This window comes from Metarhizium robertsii (assembly GCF_000187425.2).
Source record: "Metarhizium robertsii ARSEF 23 chromosome Unknown MAA_Scf_11, whole genome shotgun sequence".
Taxonomy (NCBI): domain Eukaryota; kingdom Fungi; phylum Ascomycota; class Sordariomycetes; order Hypocreales; family Clavicipitaceae; genus Metarhizium; species Metarhizium robertsii.
In genome coordinates this window covers 295571-314054 of record NW_011942151.1, presented here as the reverse complement: position 1 = coordinate 314054, position 18484 = coordinate 295571, and the positions used below count along the sequence as shown (strand labels likewise).

At 55.2% G+C, this 18484-nt stretch overlaps 7 protein-coding genes across 7 annotated transcripts; 4 read left to right on the top strand and 3 right to left on the bottom strand.

Annotated features, from left to right (window-relative positions):
* Positions 1 to 118: 118 nt before the first annotated feature.
* On the bottom strand, positions 119 to 2642 carry MAA_06636 (Glycosyl hydrolase 92; the record flags this gene model as incomplete). The annotated part of the gene is made up of 2 exons (XM_007824634.1): positions 119 to 791; positions 850 to 2642. The coding sequence occupies 2 exons, from the start codon at positions 2640 to 2642 to the stop codon at positions 119 to 121; spliced, it is 2466 nt and encodes an 821-aa protein (XP_007822825.1).
* A 1204-nt stretch (positions 2643 to 3846) lies between these two features.
* MAA_06635 (Major facilitator superfamily domain, general substrate transporter) lies at positions 3847 to 5773 on the bottom strand (the record flags this gene model as incomplete). Its single annotated transcript, XM_007824633.1, has 5 exons — positions 3847 to 4111; positions 4189 to 4370; positions 4427 to 4658; positions 4720 to 5129; positions 5225 to 5773. 5 exons carry the CDS (start codon positions 5771 to 5773, stop codon positions 3847 to 3849), a joined length of 1638 nt encoding a protein of 545 aa, XP_007822824.1.
* A 604-nt stretch (positions 5774 to 6377) lies between these two features.
* Positions 6378 to 8246, top strand: MAA_11614 (phosphotransferase; the record flags this gene model as incomplete). Its single annotated transcript, XM_011412529.1, has 7 exons — positions 6378 to 6437; positions 6476 to 6520; positions 6569 to 6685; positions 6744 to 7265; positions 7393 to 7620; positions 7683 to 7898; positions 7956 to 8246. 7 exons carry the CDS (start codon positions 6378 to 6380, stop codon positions 8244 to 8246), a joined length of 1479 nt encoding a protein of 492 aa, XP_011410831.1.
* Positions 8247 to 8636: 390 nt separating this feature from the next.
* MAA_11613 (uncharacterized protein) lies at positions 8637 to 9659 on the top strand (the record flags this gene model as incomplete). The annotated part of the gene is made up of 1 exon (XM_011412528.1): positions 8637 to 9659. The coding sequence occupies one exon, from the start codon at positions 8637 to 8639 to the stop codon at positions 9657 to 9659; it is 1023 nt and encodes a 340-aa protein (XP_011410830.1).
* Positions 9660 to 10966: 1307 nt separating this feature from the next.
* On the top strand, positions 10967 to 12696 carry MAA_06634 (Cytochrome P450 CYP52X2; the record flags this gene model as incomplete). Its single annotated transcript, XM_007824632.1, has 3 exons — positions 10967 to 11377; positions 11442 to 12317; positions 12406 to 12696. The coding sequence occupies 3 exons, from the start codon at positions 10967 to 10969 to the stop codon at positions 12694 to 12696; spliced, it is 1578 nt and encodes a 525-aa protein (XP_007822823.1).
* A 192-nt stretch (positions 12697 to 12888) lies between these two features.
* On the bottom strand, positions 12889 to 14949 carry MAA_06633 (glutamyl-tRNA(Gln) amidotransferase; the record flags this gene model as incomplete). The annotated part of the gene is made up of 4 exons (XM_007824631.1): positions 12889 to 13778; positions 13836 to 13931; positions 13993 to 14598; positions 14682 to 14949. 4 exons carry the CDS (start codon positions 14947 to 14949, stop codon positions 12889 to 12891), a joined length of 1860 nt encoding a protein of 619 aa, XP_007822822.1.
* A 983-nt stretch (positions 14950 to 15932) lies between these two features.
* On the top strand, positions 15933 to 17708 carry MAA_06632 (L-amino acid oxidase; the record flags this gene model as incomplete). The annotated part of the gene is made up of 1 exon (XM_007824630.1): positions 15933 to 17708. The coding sequence occupies one exon, from the start codon at positions 15933 to 15935 to the stop codon at positions 17706 to 17708; it is 1776 nt and encodes a 591-aa protein (XP_007822821.1).
* Between the last annotated feature and the right edge of the window lie 776 nt (positions 17709 to 18484).

Genomic DNA, 18484 nt, shown 5'->3' with positions numbered 1-18484 from the left:
CACCAAGGAATAGAAATCGGACTCTTTGCAAACGCACCCCTGGTGGGCGAAAAATGAACAACACTAAATGGCTTTATACAATGCCTGGATGCAGAACACAACAGACCACGCTACTCCATCAGATACCCAGCGAACCGCTTCGGAATTCTCCGCGGTAGCCGCCACCGCCCCTCGGTGCCCGTACAGAGCGCTTCCCCTGCGTCCCGTTGAATCCCGTGTACGAGCTCAGGCTGGGAGGCAAGTCCTCGACGGCGGTGCCCCACGAACTCTCCGCGCCGCCCAGCGTGAGAACAAGCTCCTTGCCCTCGGTGAAGAAGGAATGGTCGATCCAGTTCTTCGTGTAGGGCTCGCCGTTTAGCGTGGCACTCTGGATATATATATTCTTGTACGAGGGGTCGAAATGGACGTTTCGAATCGTGGCCGTCTTCTTGGTGAGGGGGTGCCTGATCTGCACGCTCTCGAAATACGGCGGCGTAATCAGATAGACGTTCTGGCCCGGGTTCGGGAACAGCCCCATCATGGCAAACGCGAGAAACGAGCCCATGGCGCCGCTGTCGTCGTTGCCGGGAAGACCCTCGGGCTTGGGGGAAAAGTATTTCGGAATGTAAAAGTGGCTGCGGCGGGCGGACTCGGCCGGCCGCCCGGCATAGTGATACTGAAAGACGGTCAGGAACGCGGGCTCGTTGCCAATGTACGTGATGTCCTTGTCGTGGAGGTAGTTTAAGCGCTTGACGAACTGGTCCGGGCCGCCGTAGAGGGCGATGAGCTGTGCCTGGTCGTGGGGGACAAAACTGAGCCGTGGTCAGCATACTTGCATGGGCGTTCGGCCACGCCGCGGGAATCACTTACAAGCCATACTCCCAGACGCTGCTTTCAAACGTCTCGGGCCCGCTGTTCTGGAGCGAGCAGACGCTCCTCGCGTCGGTGTTGCTGCACTTGAGGGGATCCTGGTATCCCCACGTCTTGTTCAGATATCGCGGCTGGAAGAAGCCCGTGAAGCCCGTGTTTGTGCCGTCGGGCAGCGAGGACGGCTGGTCGGCCTTGTACAAGTTTTGCCAGTTCCCGCTGCTGGCCGTGTACTTTTCCTCTTCGTCCCTGGTGCCGAGGCTCCTTGCCATTTGCGCGATGCAAAAGTCGTTGTAGGCATACTCGACGGTGCGGCTGATGGACCTCGTCAGGGTCCCGAATCCCTTGTGGTCAAAGTCCTGCACCGGCACGTATCCCAGCCGCTTCCACGAGTCGATGCCGCCCCGGCCGCGGCAGCACCAGTCGTACGGCTCCTCCTCGGCGTCCTTCTTGACCGCCTCGTAGCCCTTGTCCCAGTCGATGCCCGCCGTGATGCCCTTGATGAAGACGTCCGCCAGTACATTGTCCGCGTTGGAGCCGCCCTGCGTGTAGCCTCTGCTGAAGCTCATGCGGCAGTCTGGCAGCCACCCGTCGTGCTCGTACGTCGAGATGAGCGAGCGAATCATTTGCGCGACGGCCTCGGGATCGACAATGGTCAGGAACGGAAACTGCGAGCGGAACAGGTCCCATATGCAGTAGAACGAGTCAAAGTAGGGCTCGCCGTCCTGCCAGAGCGGGTTTTCTCCCGTGTAGTTTTGCGGATTCACCATGGTGCGGTAGATGCCCGAGTAAAAGTTGGTCACAAAGCTCTCGTCTACTCCCCTGGGATCCACGGTAATGGGAGACAGCTTTTTTCGCCACGCATCCTGTGCGTCACGAGCATGCTTGTCAAAGTCAAACTCGGGCATCTCATCCTCGGCATTGGCGCAGGCCTGCTCGCTGCTCATGAAACTAAGGCCAACACGGGCGTAGACGGGCTTGTTTCCGTCAACAAAGCGAACAAAGGCGCCGCCGGGCAGAGGGTAGCCGTTGATGGAGCGAGAAATCTTGAGTTGGTGAACATCAGTGCTGGCGCGGCTGTCGGCGTAGATGCCGCTGTCGGCAATGTCGGCGCCGTGAAAGTCGGTACAGAAAAACGGCCGGTATTTGCCTTGACCAAAGCTGGCCACGAAGATGGCACTGCCCGTGATGCGGCCGGTCTCGGGGTCGACTTGAATAGTCCCGTTGTCCTGTCGCGAGTCGGAAAGGTCGCTGAGATCCTGGAGTATAAGCGGCTTGTCGCCCGCAGCAGCGCCCTTGAAGGTGAAGCGGAACAATGCGGTGTGTTTTGTAGCAGTCATTTCAACCTGGGGTCCGCTTTGCAGAGTGATGCCAAAGTATCCCGGTTTCGCCTTGACGCTCTCGTTGGCAAACTTGCCAAAGGTGGCACGCGTCTTCTTGGGGAATGCGCAGTTGTTCACATCACCGCCCTTACATGTGTTGTATGGGAACAGCGGAAAGTTGCCCAACGACGGCGCACCACCGGTTCCCGAGTCGTGAAGAAGACTGAAGCCAGATACTGGCGCGCCATCGAGAGTAAACCCGCCTTGGTTGCTGCCGCTGGTCGTGTCTGCAACCGCCTTGGCCATGCCATACGGCACCGTTGCGCCGGGAAACACGTTGCCGCCATTACTTGCCCCGATCAGCGTGTCGACGTATTGAAGGGGGTCGATGCGACCGAGCTCTTGGGCATGGGCTCGTGGGAAAGGGGCAAGCAGCATGGCAGAAAGCCAGCCGAGCGTCTGCGCATGCACCATTGTTGTTCTCCTTGTCCCCGAAAGGGAGAAAGCGATGGGAACGGGTAATGGCTTCAGCCCACGAGGTTGAACCAGGCGCGCCCAGGGTGAAGGCCATGTTTGTGCCGATCCATGACTTTATACATGTATGAACACACGGAGTGCTACCTGGTTTGCCTTGATAATCGGCATTGTTTTGGGGAATGTGAGAGGCCGGGAGGAGAAGCCTCAGATGACATCTCGCCATGGCCATGTCTTCGACCAATGTCTTAGATGCGTCCACATCACCCTTGCCGGTTCGTTCAATATTGTCGTTGCATCGCGTCGTCGGTAATGCCACGGCCAATTCTGTGCCACCCTGGCAGGTTGGATAACGCAGATCACGATATCCGGACGGGTTAGCCCTCGTCGGATTCTGTGCGTCGTGTGTCTCGCCTGTGCAACATTGTTAGATCATGAGCTCCGCATGGCAAGTGACGATGCACCCACACTCATGGCGGAATCCTGCTACGCCACGGGTTCACATGATGAACTGTTGCATTTGCCCCCGGTCCGGGTCTTGGGGCAGGACGGGATATTCTCCTCCGTATACGGAGTAGTCATGGCACAACCCGCACAACGTTTCCCGTCTTCAATGTTTCCATGAATCCGCAAAGCCATCTACGTCGTGTGAACAAACTCGGCTGCCCCAAATACCCATTCTCTGCTCTTCATTGACCCACTCGTCGGCAATCATCAAGGCGCGCCGCCCGCGTTTGGTGTCTTGGTGGCGCCCAGCCATGGCATGGCATTCAGGGCAATCCTCCTGATAGGTTCTCTGTTGCTGCTAGTGAGATTGGCCAAGCAGGGCCTCGCTCAGGGGGTTATCGTCATTATTGGCTCTGAAATCCTTGGCGCAGGGGCAACATTGAATCCAATTTTTATACAAGAATATCAGACCGGACTGCAGGCTACGGCATTGACAGTGCGACAATGGCACCAAGGAATGTATTCAAGTAGCTGCTGTGTAAAGGACTCGGACGAGATACAGGAACAATGCAATCTCCATTTGTGTTTGGTAGTTCAGCAATAGAGAAAAAAACTAAATTTTAGGACGCACTGCGGGCATGCAGCGAACTGCCATTGACCGCCAGCGCAACACTCGGGTTGGTCCAACAGGATTTGATACAGTGAGTCGATTCAAGCATGACACAATCCATTTCGATCCCTCCTTGACAAAGGTTTCCTAAAGCGGGTAGACAAAGCGCAAGTTCTGGCCATCAGTCAGATCCAGATCCTGGTCATTCAACTGCAAAATCTCGCTGCCAGTGTCCAGGCCCTCGACTTCCGAGTCGCTGCCTCGCGTCTCTTCGAGTCTTGCCGCCCGCTGTTTGTTCTGGTTGACAAGATACCATCGGATGATGAGACACATGATGGGTGAGATGAGCCAGAATGCCGTCATGAATGCCCACGGAAGAAGATACCGGGGCTTGTATTTCTCCTGCCAGAATCTGTTGCCGCACAAAATGAGTCAGTTTACGCACATTGCTACATGTGGCTGCGCGCAGATGGACGTCGCACGACTTACTCGGGTGATATCATGTTGGCGACGGATGCCGCGACGATGCATGTAGACATCAAGCACAGCTTCTTGGTATACCCAACAGTGGTAGTTCCTGCCCACGACAAGCCCAAAAGGTACGAGGGCTTGAACGTTGAGATTTGCGTTCCCACAACGAGCGCAATCTTGTTCGACCACGGCGCCGAGACCTTGGGCACGCCGTTAGTACTCGATGCTCATCCCCCTAGTGCTCAGGAACACTCACCATGATGATGCCTCCCACGAAGCAAGGTATGTAGGAAATGGCGCAGGTGTACCCAACGCCGAGCTCTGTACCGTACAGCATGGCTGCGGAAACGAGAATCAGAAACGATCCCCAAAGAGGCTTGGCAATGTTGAACAGGGCGCTTTGGGCCGGGGTGAATCCGAAGCCAACAAGAATGAGCGGCAACTGCTGCGACGTATTATTCGGCAACTCGTTGAAGAACATGTGAATGCTTGAGGGAGCGGTTAGAATGTGCCCACGGATGCAACCAACGCAACGACAAGCAAACTCACATGAACAACCAGCTCTTGACGTCGGTAAAACACTCGCGAACTTGATACCACTTGAAGGACTTGTTGGAAATACCAGAGTGCGTCTCGCGAATGATGCGAATCGTTTGCACCTTTTCCCTGGTCGTGAGCCACTTGGCCTCGGACGGGTTATTCGGCAGGAAGATGATGAGAGGCACGGCGACGAGAAAAGTCAAGATGACACAAATGATGTGCAGCCACTTCCACGACGAGATGCCCCCCGCGAGACCGCCCACCTGGTCGTCAATGATGAGCTTGTACGCGACCATGGTCAAGAGGACGTTGGCGAAGCTGCCAGACGCCCACCAGAGCAGCTGGACCCAGGGACTCTTTTTCGGAGGAAAAAAGGCTTGGTGCAGCACCGTGGTCGACGGCACGATTTGGGATTCGGTCTGTTGTTGATGAAGCGGTTAGGTCTGGCAAGGCATCGCCATGTACGAAAGAAACAAAGTACAACACTGAAGACATCGGGGCCTCTATTACGTACCATGCCAAGAATAAATCGCAGCCCCATCATCTGCTTGCCCGTCTTTACCAGCGGATGCATGCCGAGAAGCAGGGCCCAAAGCAACAGGGAGCCCGTGATGAATTGCTTGTGTCCAACGCGCTGCGCAAGAGCAGCACCCGGCCACAAGGCAATGAGGTAGCCCGCATAGAATAGAACAAAGAGGTCGTTGTACTCGCTCTTGCTCATCTTGACGTCTCGGAATATGCCCATGGTGCTGGCCTGGGACAGCGTCGACTTGTCCAGGTGAATCAAGAAGGCTACCCACCACGTCTGCATCAGCAAGAACCAAAAGTTCTTGCGGTTCAGGCGTCTCTCTTCATCTGGCTTGATGGGCTCGACATCATCCTTGTGCCGGTTGTAGAAGAGCGTCGTGTCGTCAATGTCCTGCTTGGTGACGAGATGCACGCGCTGTCGTAGTCCAGAGCTCGACGTTGGATTGGCCGCAGACTTCTCCGGGGTCGAGTTGTCTGTATAGGGAGCGGCTTGGAGAGCCGACGTCTCTACAATTTTCTTCTCGCTCGACGACATGGCCACGGCGATGATGGTATATGAATATCCCTCTTGTTGCCTTGGTATGCTGAGATCAAAATCGCCCACGGCACCAGCCTGTCCAGTTTGTTTGCAATCATCGGCTTTATAGCCTGTTCCTTTGCCTTTGGCGAAAACGGCGAGGGAAAAAAAAATCAGTGTTCAGGTCTTTGATCTCCGTTGACAATGTGACAGGCTTGCAGCTGTACAACCCAGGTCAGAAAATGAGACAAAACCGATTCGTTCGGCTTCCCGGTGGTGGAGCGAGATTGAACAGCTAGATGCGACATCAAGGTGGCGTATCATGTATAAATCGAAGCTAATCAGGCAGCCATGTTCGTCTATTGGCCCGGAGACTGCCCAAAACTTGTCTATCAAGGTGTCGATGAGCAAATTTGCCTCGCGCATTCACGTCCAACATCCGGGCTAGATGGGGCCGTGTCGGGGGTTCTTTTGACAGGACATATCTCCGATCAGCAATCCAGTCCCTAGCTATAAGCAGCGTTTGATAAGCGTGCTCCAGTTCCCTCTCTCTCTCAACAAAGAAAGAAGCCGCGGAAACCGCCCGGATCTCGTATTGCAGAGTGCACACAGACCACACAACATGGCGCAGAAGCAGAAGCGCGTCGCAGTAGTCGGTGGTATGAGCCCCCTTTGCAAAGGTGTGAGACAGATCCTTCTCTTCTCTGACCACCCCCATAGCTGGCATATTCGGCCTGTCTCTGGCCATTGGCTTGCAGAAAAGCGGTATGTCATTGGCCTTCAGCGCATGTTGTGATGCAACCACACTCATAGCCCACGGCCAAAGGCCACAGTGTCACCGTCTTTGAGCGCTACCAGTACGACAAGAACAAATATGAGCCGGATGAAGACGACAAGGTCCAGGCAGCTTCGGTAGACGTCAACAAAATAGTAAGTGGCAGACCAGACCACGACATGCAAAGTCACGACGGGGTTGCTGATCAAGTAGTTCCGGGCTTCCTATGGCAAGAAGCTGCATTATCAAAGATTGGCCATGGAGAGTCGAGAGGCGTGGCTACGAATCAATCAAGGCCTGGGTGACGCACTCTTTGTGGAATGCGGAATGCTTCGTGTCCAGCCTTCCCACGAGTTGGCCGCCTTGGAGAAGGAAACGCTCGCCAACATGCAACGGGACGGCTTCCGAGACACCCAATTTGTCAAGAGCAATGCCCGTGATCGGGAACGTGCTGCAAGGCTTGGCTGGGAGGGGAAGCTTCTTGATTTTGAAATTCCAGGCGGCGCGCATCACGAGACCTTTGACGCTGTGCTCGACTCCCTCGGGGGCCTGACGAGATGCAGCGCCGCCTGCTACCATTTCTACAAGCTGGCTGTGAGTGCGGGTGTCAAGTTTGTATTTGGCCCAGAGGAGGGGGCCTTTGTATCCTTTATTGAGAAAACAAGCACCGTGGACGGATCCAAACCCAAGGTTGTTGGGTTAAAAACAAAAGATGGCAAAGCTCACGAGGCAGATGTAGTCGCCATTGCAGGCAAGTCGAAAACTTTTTTCTCTTGCTCTTTTTTTTCTGTCTTTTCTTTTTCCTGCCTGATCTCGGTCAAAAACCTAATAACCGACTGCAGCGGGCTCGTTCTCGACGCAGCTCTTATCAAAGCTCTCTTACCATCTAGAGTCCGCCGCCGGCAGCTTGGTGACGTTCAAGATCGACCCTGAAAACAAAGCCCTTTGGGACAAGTATTCTCCCGAGAAGTTTCCCGTCATCACCTGGAAAAGCGCTCCTCGCGCCAAAGACGGAAAGGACACTGGGAGTATATACGTGTTTCCAAGAACCTCTGATGGTATTATCAAGATGGGGTATCGTGGTGTAAAGGTGGCGTGCAACCCGACGGTCCATCAGCCGAATACGTTGCTGAAACTATTGACATTATGTAGTTTACCAATTTTGAAAAGGCGCCCGACGGGGTCCCTTTTACGCAAGACGGTCAATGGTCGATTCCTCTACCGTATGACGACTGCAAGGCCGTTCCGCCACAAGCCGAGGAAGCAATCAGGACCTTTGTGTCCATCTTCCTGCCAGAGTTTGACAAGGCCGACTTTGACACGACCAAGTTGTGCTGGTACACTGACTCCCTGGACAACTCGTTTGTTGTCAGTTGCTCAAGATGCCAGGAGGCGTGTAGTAAGCGTGGCTAATAGGCTCGACAGATTGATTATGTGCCCGATTACGCCGAGAATTCCGTGTTTGTGTGCACCGGCGGCAGCGGACATGGTGCCAAATTCATGCCGGTTCTTGGAGACGTAGGCCTACCCGTTCCGGAGAGCTGGCATGTTACTGACGTGGTCTTGACGCAGCACGCGGCCGATGTGTTTAACAATGCCGACAACGCAACGTCTCACATGCGTACTCACTGGCGATGGAGAGAAGATGTTCCGCGGCGAAATGGCTTAGAGGACGGGCCTGGTGGCCCACGGAACATTGGAGGCAGGAGTAGGTAATTCCTGGCCAACGGGGGTGCAGTTTCAGTCCAAGAAACGATGATTCACAAGTGACTGGCCATGGGTGGACGATGCATGCTTGTGAGTCGTGACAGGGCGGAGGTTCTTTACGCGGCTTTGTAGCTACAATAGACGATACAGAGAGTATCCAATAACGCTGCAACTTGCTAGTGAATACATACCACAAGGATAGTTGACAAGTGCGTCCTTTTACTAGGTCCATGACAACGAAATCAAGTCGTTCAATGTTGTCGTAGGGTAAGCAACATTACATGTAAATCGTGCTTGCCAACATTGAATGTGGGGACCTGCCCCACGACCTAGACTCTGTTTCATCTCAGCCGTCTAATTATTTCTTCTCTTCTCTTCCTGTCTGTCAACACCCAAAACATGATCGAGCCCAAAGAGCGGCTTTGGGCAGGGTCGGGCAACTTGCTCACTGGCGGCCCGTACACGTGGCATATTACCGATCTAGACCAGCGAAGGCATTTCTCCGTCACATATGCTCCGCCAGCTCCAGTTGAACATGTCGAGGATACAGAGGATATTTGCATGGCCCAGCTCCAAAAACATGTTAACCAACTGGGCGATGGCGTTTACGGAATTTACTTCTCAGAACCAGATGGGCCTATTACCATGTCTACGAACCAGGAAGACGACGTGACCTGGTATGTCAACTGCCATCCAGTGGCTGCCTTGGAGCTTCCATTTCCTATCAAGACAGTCTCCTTAAAAAGCCTGACCGAGCTGGACCGACTAGCGCCTCAAGTCGATCTAGTATCATACCAAGGAACCCCGTGTATTGGTAACACGAAAATATCCGCCGTGTTCAAGTACTGGTTTATGGAGAATGGCATGTTTCGAACTTGGTATGAACTGAATAGTTGGAGCCGCTTACCTCGGGATCACCCACATATTGTCCCGTTCGATTCTGTCGTGCTTAATGCAACTGGTGGGATTGTCGGGTTCACCACTTTATTCATCCCTGGCGGTACACTCAAAGACAACAACGCTACAACTAGGCCCTTTCGTCTTCAGTGGTTTTACCAGCTCTTGTCTGTGGTAGATGACCTCAACTACCAGTACGGCATCATGCATCAGGACATCGCACCGCGGAATATAGTGATTGATGAAGAAGAAGATAATCTTCGAATCTTTGACTTTAACTACTCAATCATGATTGACAAGCACTATACGCCTCATCGGGATGATATCAAGGGTGTAATTTTTACGTTGTACGAGATTATCACTCTAGATGAGCATTTTCGTGAGCTTCCTCACGAGCAACAAAATGCCGAAGCACTCCTACAAATGGAGTGGCTAAAACACCCTAAGGTGAAGCTGGACAGTGATGTTCAAGCATTTCGGAGTGCCTTGGATGTGGGTCATAAACAGAAAGAGCAAGGAGTTTAAACCTAGGGATACGTGGGTACGGTGGCCGTGGATGCCCAAGCCCCCATTAGGGCCAGTGCTGAATTATGGCCCCAATGGGGAAGTTACTGGAAAGGAGATGGAGCCTGTTCCAGTTTTGATCCGGAAAGAGCTGGTCCAGATGGGCGAGCCATATTGGGATTGGGAGAGGCCAGCGAGCTACCGGCTGGGGGAAGCTCTTAAAGCAGATGCAGGCAAGGAAGTCGACATGCTCCCAGTGGGTGAAGAACCGAACGGAGTTTGAACAGACCGTGACTGGATGGACATTTGTACCGTACCATGAATAATGGCAATTATGGCAAGACGGTTGGGCATTACAGGGGCAGCGACGAAGAAAAGGCGCCTCAATACATCAATATGACGTCGGTGTGACTACCCAAGCGGCGGTCGGCATCGCTTCACCTGTGCGGCAACCTGGACGTGAAGAAGCAACATTTGAAGAGTGAGTCATTGGGGTCTATTGCGCTCTAACCCACAATAACTTACTAGAAGAGCCAAGTTAGTAATCAATTGACAATAGTAGGGGGTATGATGTGATGTCGTGTCTGGTCTGGTAGCTTGGTGGGTGATTGGCATGTGATTTTGACGCCATGCTCATCTCCCGACGCACCGACTCACAGGCCCGCGAATTGTCATCGGCCAGACCACATGGGAACGTCGTGCCTGGGTTGGGTTTTCCCATGCGGCGACAATGCGGGGGTGGCCTAGGTTCTATTTCCGTGCATCATGAGAGGGTTGACGAGTCACGACGACTGAGTTTAGACCTCGTCATCCGGGCGACGACAGCAACATTGAACTCTAAACTCAAAACAGGGGCACGGGAACGGCGCAATGACGCCCGAGCACTCCGAGGCCGTGCCGTCAAGTCAGACTGGTCGGGGTAACGGAATGATGAGTCTATGGGGCCCTGCGCTAACATTTGGAGACGGGGCTTTCAGACGTCAGGGGTTTATACAGCAAGCAACTCGGGGACAGGAGCCCGCAACCCCGGTGGTCCAGCGCCGATGGGTTCTGTGGGTTCAGGAAACGGCAGAAACACGGCCTCGAATGACCATGTCTGGAGACTGGCGTCGTCAGTTCTCCCGACGCTCCGCATGGGATCCCAAAAACTACAATAGAACAAGGGCCCCAGCCAGCAGTCGTCACATTGGCCGTCCCCCCTCGTCTGGCTGCTTCTCGTAAAAGCATTCAATGTCAAGTTACATGTACCAACTTGACAGCTCGTAGGCAAGAAGAAGCAGACTGTCCCAAGACTCCCAACCTGAGTGCCAACTCACAGGCTCACAGCCATGCAAGTCACCGTCCTGGTCGGCATTGCCCTCGGGGCCGCCGTCGTCGTCATGCTCATCAACGCCGTGCAGACGAGGCAGCGTCACCGGGCCATGGCCAAGAAGCTCGGGTGCAAGCCGCCCATCCAGGCGCCGTCGACGGAGCCCAGCGGCATCGTGGCCATGTACCGCGGCGCAAAGGCCTCCAAGGAGAAGCGCTTCCCCCAGTTTGTCCAGGAGCAGTTTGAGAAGCTCAACGAGCGCGAGGGCCGCCAGGTCGGCACGACGAGCCTCGTGACGCCATTCTTCAAGAAGATCATCTTCACGTCGGATCCGCAAAACATCCAGGCCATGCTGGCGCTCAAGTTTAAAGACTTTGGCCTGGGCGTGAACCGCACCGACAACTTCAGACCGCTCCTCGGCAACGGCATTGTAAGTCTCAAGTCCACTCGTCTTGTCTTGACGGTTCAACGCTGACTCTCGTCTTGCCGTCTAGTTCGCCGCCAACGGCAAGCAATGGGAGCACTCGCGCGCCCTCCTGCGCCCCCAGTTCGTCCGCAGCCAGGTCAGCGACCTGGACCTCGAAGAAGCGCACGTCCAGAACATGATGACGGTGCTGAACCGGCACCTGGGGAGCGATGGCTGGACCGGCACCGTCGACCTGCAAGTCCTCTTCTTCCGGCTGACGCTCGACTCGGCCACCGAGTTCCTGTTTGGCGAGAGCGTCAACAGCCAGCTGGACCAGCAGACCGACATCACCAACAGCGGCAAGGACGACGACAGCTTCGCCTACGCCTTCGACCGCTCGCAGTACATCCTGGCCATTGCCGCGCGCCTCGGCCACAACTACTGGCTCATGCACACGCCCGAGTTCCACCGCATGGTCGAGCGCGTCCACAAGTTTGTCGACTACTTTGTGCAAAAGGCCATGAGCAACCGGCCGGGCGAGAAGCAGCAGGCGTCGTCGGACCACTACGTCTTTTTGCACGCGCTGGCCGAGCAGACGCAGGACCCGGCCGAGCTGCGCTCCCAGCTCCTGAACATCCTGCTGGCCGGCCGCGACACGACGGCCTCGCTGCTGGGCTGGTTCTTCCACACGCTGGCCGACAAGCGCTACGAGCCCATCTACAAGCGGCTGCGGCAGATTGTCGTCGACGAGTTCGGCACCTACGACAGCCCGCGCGACATCAGCTTTGAGCGCATGAAGAGCTGCCAGTACCTGCAGTGGTGCATCAACGAGGCCCTGCGGCTGTACCCCGTCGTGCCCATGAATGTGCGCACCGCCCTGACCGACACGACGCTGCCCACCGGCGGCGGCGACGACGGCCGCTCGCCCATCTTTGTGCCCAAGGGGACCGACGTCGGCTACTCTGTAAGTTCATGTCCAGACATGTTGACCCTACTGCCCCTTGTCCCTTGTCCCTTGTCCTGTACTTACATTGACGCTTCCCTTCTCGCAGGTCTTCATCATGCACCGCCGCAAGGACCTGTGGGGAGACGACTGCGAGGTGTTCAAGCCGGAGCGCTGGGAATCGCGCAAGCCCGGCTGGGACTACCTCCCCTTCAACGGCGGGCCCCGGATCTGCATCGGCCAGCAGTTTGCCCTCACGGAAATCGCCTACGTCCTGGTCCGCATGCTCCAGCGCATCGACGTCCTCGACGGCTCGGCCGCGGGCCCCGTCAAGCACGGCCTCACCCTGACCAACTGCCCGGCCGACGGGGTCAAGCTCCGCCTCCATTTCGCCGAGTAGGCCGTGACACCGCCGGGGGAGCGGGAAGCAAAAGAAACTTCACGAGAAAAGGAAAAAAAAAAAAGGGTAACGCACCCAAGCATGTAAGCCACGGCTCGTGACGAGACACGACGCGGTGCAAATAATCTACTTGTACCATCATGATGAGGAAACATTGAATCTATGTACATGAACTCTAGCGAACGTATTCTCTTAGTAAAGAATCTGCCCACCGTCCACGATGCTCCTCCCCGTCTTGACCGCGGCCAAAAACCCCGCGGCATGTAGATCCCGCACGAGGGAGAAGAGGACGCCGTCGCACCCCCGGGCGGCCATGACGTCCACCGACACGGGCAGCACCTCGGCGCGCCCCGTCACCGCCGACTCGTAGGCCACCTCTCCAATGGGCAGCACCACGTCCGGCGCGCCGCTGTAGACCGAGAGACGCGTCACGGAAAAGGGAAACGGCCGCGACGGCCCGCCGAGGTACGTGTCGCGGTACTTGGGCGCCGGCCGTCGCGGCACGTAGACGAGGATGTGGCGGGAGCACGTGGCCGCGTCGCGCGGCAGCTGCTTCGCGTTGAACCAGTCCATGAACTTGGTCTTGGCGGCCACGACGTGCTCCGTCGTGCTGGGATCCGAGTCTCCCAGGGCCCATCTCTGCAGCGGGCTCGGGTCCACGTGCGGGAGGCGGCCGTCGTGGACGCGCGCGTAGTCGGGCACGAATACGTCCCGGACGAGCTTTGCCTGCTGCTTTGCCGTCAGGAGCTCGTATGTGTTGTTGAGCAGGGTCGGGAGGGGTGGCTCGTGTGGCATGTCTGCTTTCCACGACTCTTCGACATTGTACGGCGTTACGCTGGCGGACAGGAAACGAGTCAGGTTTTGGAGGAAATTGCTCAGCAAGGCGTCGTATCTGGTGGACGAGTTGGTTGGGAAGCCGACGGCGAGCACCGAGCTTGGGTACCTGCTCGTCAGGGTAATGTTGTCGAGGTAGAGCGCTTGCGCCGTAGCAGCCCAGAGACGAGGGTCTCTTGCAAAGATTCCGGCCGTGTCGTACTCTGGTGCGAGCGGCATAACACGCTTCATGGAGACTAACCCATGAGCTGCAGCTCGTCGTTAGTTTGTAACCGTCTGCCTTGTTTCTCCTAAATACTACTCACATGGCCTGTTTCCGTATAGTCCTTGAGCTTGGCTTGGGCTCCTTATGCTGCCACCAGTGTCGGAGCCGAGTGTAATATCTAGCCACGGGTATGAAGCTACATGTGCTGTCAGTGAAAACACAACCAGTCAATCATTAATAACGGGCGTCTGGCAGACCTTCTCCGGAAGCCGGTCCTGTAGACGACGACGACCCATCTTGATAGCCGTCCCCTCTGGGATTAAATGGCGAGTGGTAATCTACCCAGTCGGCAGTTGCCGTCTCCCCATTGGCAAACTGGCTCGTCTTCATTTTTCCCACGACAATGGCACCCGCATCAATGAGGTTCTGCACCGCCGGGGCGGTTGCGTCTGCGGCCGCATAGTGGTTATACCAAGCCCGGTTACCATTCGACGTCTTGACTCCTTTCAAATCATATATGTCCTTGACCCCGAGACGCACACCAGCCAGTGGCTTCTCGGTCGTGCGTTGGAAGTATAACCGGGATGGGACGGCAACAGCTAGCGATTGCCCGGGAATATTCGCCGGGAGGACTGTGAAACCCCCGTTGCCGTCCCGCACCGTGGTTTCGCTGAATGATCCCTGTGTATCGGAATACAGCCGGTATGCCTGGAATATAGACCCCGAGCTTGACATAAAGTACGGTCCGTCGGGAATGCTGGGACTGCTGTCATCCAAGGTAGAAGCATGCACATCAACGCAGTTCCTCAGGACGGCGTCGCAAAAACGGCTCCCTTCCCTCGTCGTACTCTGGATGTAGATGCCTATAGATTCCATTAGCCGGGATTTTTCTTAGTTTGTGCCTTTTTTTTCTCTTTCTTTTTTGTTTTGCAAATGGTGGGCGCACCCTGCAGGAATCCGTCTTGGAAAACGTCATCAATGCCAGAAAATTCGGTAGTTGTATTCTCAAGCTCATCTTGTCCAAATTTTCCATGATTTGACGTCACCACTGTGATGGGAACAAGATCAAAGTCGCGTGCCTTGGAGGAGTTTGCCGGCTGAGGTATCACACCAATTGACTGCGGCGGCACATAATACGGTACGTTGTTCAATTGCAGCGTGAGGCCAGTGATGCGAATGTGAGCCTCGCTCGTTGATGACACAGCCAAAAGCATTGCCAACGCAACCAACTGCCAACACTGTACTCGCAACATGGCTGGGTCGTGGTTCTTGTCACAGAATCTTGCAAAGGATCAATAATTGCAGGGAAGCAGCCGATGTACGAATGACATCAGACGAGAAATGGGTGCACCCGTTCACACCATGATATTTTTGATACTACCCCGTACACTGAGATATAAAATCTTTGGATGAAAAACCTTGTTTGGGCTGATCAAAAGAAGAGCCATGGTGCCATGCGTTCACCGCAGTTACATCGTGCGTGCAAGATAAGACCGGACGGTAATCTCCACAGAGCTGAACACCCTGAGAGACACAAAAGCACCTTGATGTTCTGCAAAGCCCCAGAAAGAAATTGCGCATAGCTACTTCATGGTGATGGTGCGTGATTATTCATGAGCATTAGCGAGGTGGCTGTTCAAACACGTCTAGAACAAGACAAGTGAGATTCCATCGCTTCTTAGCCATCAGAAGTGTCATTATCAGATTGACATGACTGTTTGCCAATATCGATCAATATGAATGCCGTCATCTACACTGTAACTAGCCGCTGCTCCAGAGGCCAATTTGACAAAACAGCTTCGGTCAACTCCTTCACAGACGAGCTTTGTACAACACAGGAGCGAATCATTGTGCAACAACGGTCTGGGGTAGTCCTGCGGCTCATCAGCAAGTCTCGGCTATGTAATTGTGCTGTCAGCAACGTAACCATCAAGGTGAATGGCACGACGTTGAAGAATGTATGCGCGTTTATTGCATGCGCCAACAAACTCCGAGGACCCGACAAGCAGTACTATCATTTCGTTTTGTGATTACGGCAGTAATCCAGCGTGGTGGTTGGTTAAACAAGATCTGTAGTCAAATAAATATATAAGCAGACTTGAAGAGCCAGGCTGCTCATTCACAACATGATGCCAGTCCGACAAGACCGCCATCTCAACCAAGTCGTTTAGTTCCAAGGAACGACGACATAGGCAAAATGTTGCTCAGGGTACCCAGTTTCAGGCATCTCGCGTCAGCCGTGACTCTACTTACACTGACGCCCGTCCTTGGTCATCCCGCCAACCAACAGCATACCCATGGCTCGTCACACAAGCCCGCGCTTCTAGAGAACTTTGATGCCATAGGCGCCTGGTTTGAAGATGTAGCAGCCATCAACGGAACGTCGATTGCGCGCCGCCCAAATGTCACAATCGCAATCGTCGGGGCCGGCATCTCTGGTCTCGCCACCGGGCTCATGCTCGACAGTATTGGTGTGCATAACTGGGAGATAATCGAAGCTAGCGATCGAATCGGCGGCCGTTTCAGAACAAAATATGTCGGTGGCACGCAAGAATGGGCAGAAATGGGGCCCATGAGGCTGCCATATTCGGTCAAGTACAGGAGTGATAACACGACACACGAATACACAGACCACCGCATGACCTTTCAGTTGGCAGAGTGGTTGAATAAACTCAACAAGAATGACACAAAGTGGAAGGTAGACTTTATTCCTTGGCTGCAGCACCATCCCAATGAGCTTCTTGCCAGAGGAACCGGCCGTCATCCCGATGGGAGGATTCCAACCCGAGGAGACATCGCGGCGAACCCCAAGCTGGCGGCTCCGGCGCCAATGAACAGCGCCGAGTATAATGACACCAAGAGTGCCATGAATGGCATACTCAAGAATGAGACGCGCCTGCGTGAGATTCAGCGCGATATCTGGCGGGCACACGAGAAGGCAATGGAGGAGAATCTTGACGATTGGAGCGAGCAAGGGATGATGCGGCACCGGTTTCACGCCAGCGAGAACGTCACAGATGCTATTGCCACCGACACGGACTATGAGGTGTTTTGGGACGAGATGGTGCACAACTCCAACTTGGCACAGGATGGCGGACGCGGCGCCTTTGGCGAGACGGAGTGGAAGTGTGTCGACGGGGGCTTCAACCGGCTGTCCGACGCCTTTACGCCCCATGTGCAGGACAGGGTGGTTTTCAACCGCAAGATCAGAAAGCTGGAGTCTGTCGGCGACGGCAAAGGCGGCCTCCGGACGCGGCTTTCCTGGTATCCCAGCGCGGCGAACCACACGTACGAATCCAAAGAGTACGACTACACCATCATGACGCTCCCATTTACCATGACGCGGCTGATGGACCTGCCCAAATTCTCGTCGACGCTCAGCAGGGCCATGGGCGAGCACGGCCTCCGGTTCAAATCAGCCTGCAAGGTGGCGCTGCTGTTCAAGGAACGGTTCTGGGAGAAGGGCGAGCGGCCCATCTTTGGCGGTTACTCTCAACCCGCGAGCGCGGCTATGGGAGCGCTGTACTATCCCAGCTATGGGCTGAACGAGAGCCGTCCGGGGCTTATTACGCAGTACCGCGGAGGCGACTGGAGCGATCGGTTCGTCAGCCTTCCGGACGAGGAGTACGTGGGCATGGTGCTGGATGCCATTGTCAGCCTGCACGGCCAAGAGGCACGGCGTCTGTACACGGGCGACTATGAGAAGCTCTGCTGGCTGCAGGACGAGCACTCGGCGACGTCGTGGTGTCGACCCAATGTTGAGCAGCATCGGCTGTACATTCCGTCGTATCACCGCACCGAGCACAACACCATCTTTATTGGCGAGCACACGGCACCGACGCATGCGTGGATTAGCTCGTCGTTGCACTCGGCGGTTCGGGGTTCGGTGCAGCTGTTGCTGGAGCTCGGCATGGTTGATGAGGCAAAGAAGCTGAATAAGGTGTGGATGGGGAGATGGATTCACGGGGCGTGAGGGCTGGCGGCTGGCGGCTGGCGTTGTCGTCGATATTTCAACGTGATGCATGTGCGGAGTAACTTGAACCGTTGACGTGCATCTGGAGTGTTGGAGCATCATTCGTGTCACGTGTGGCTGGGATGCGCCCTGCGCAGCAGATGCAGGCGCGCCCACGTTGGCAATTATTTTGTTTGAAATAAATTACATGCAGTGATATTGGATTCTTTACGCTCAGATGTGCAAGCTGATTTCAAATCTGCCATGGACCATGGTTCCTCGGAATGCTGGCTGGCTGCCCTTTTCGTCAAACGGAGGCGCAGGCTGCTGCAGGGTAGGGCCACCCAATTGTGGCTTTTCGGCGGGCCATGCGCAGGGGCAAGTGAATATTTACGGTTAAATGTTGAACTTTGAAATTAATTGACGCAGGCGGTTTCGACAACATCACCAACCACCACTCGCACGGACAGAGCCGACGAGAGACTTTGCCGCCAGCCGCCGCCACCAATGCATACCTACCTAGGTACTTGAGTAGGTAATTGTCACGTACGGCTGCTCAATCGCCCGGGCGACCGTGCTGAGGGCTCAAGGCCTAGTACCGTCGACGGCGATTTCCTATCTCTCGTCTCCACGATGTGGTTTCCCGCCAAGAGACCAACGACTTCTCCCACGCGATCTCCAAGGATACCCTGGCACCCAATGACGTCGGTTTCTCGCTCGGCAGAAACGAGCCAATTGTATGCAAGCAATTGTGCGGGCGATGGAGCCCCGAGGAGTCAGCTTCCTTGTCCCTTGCG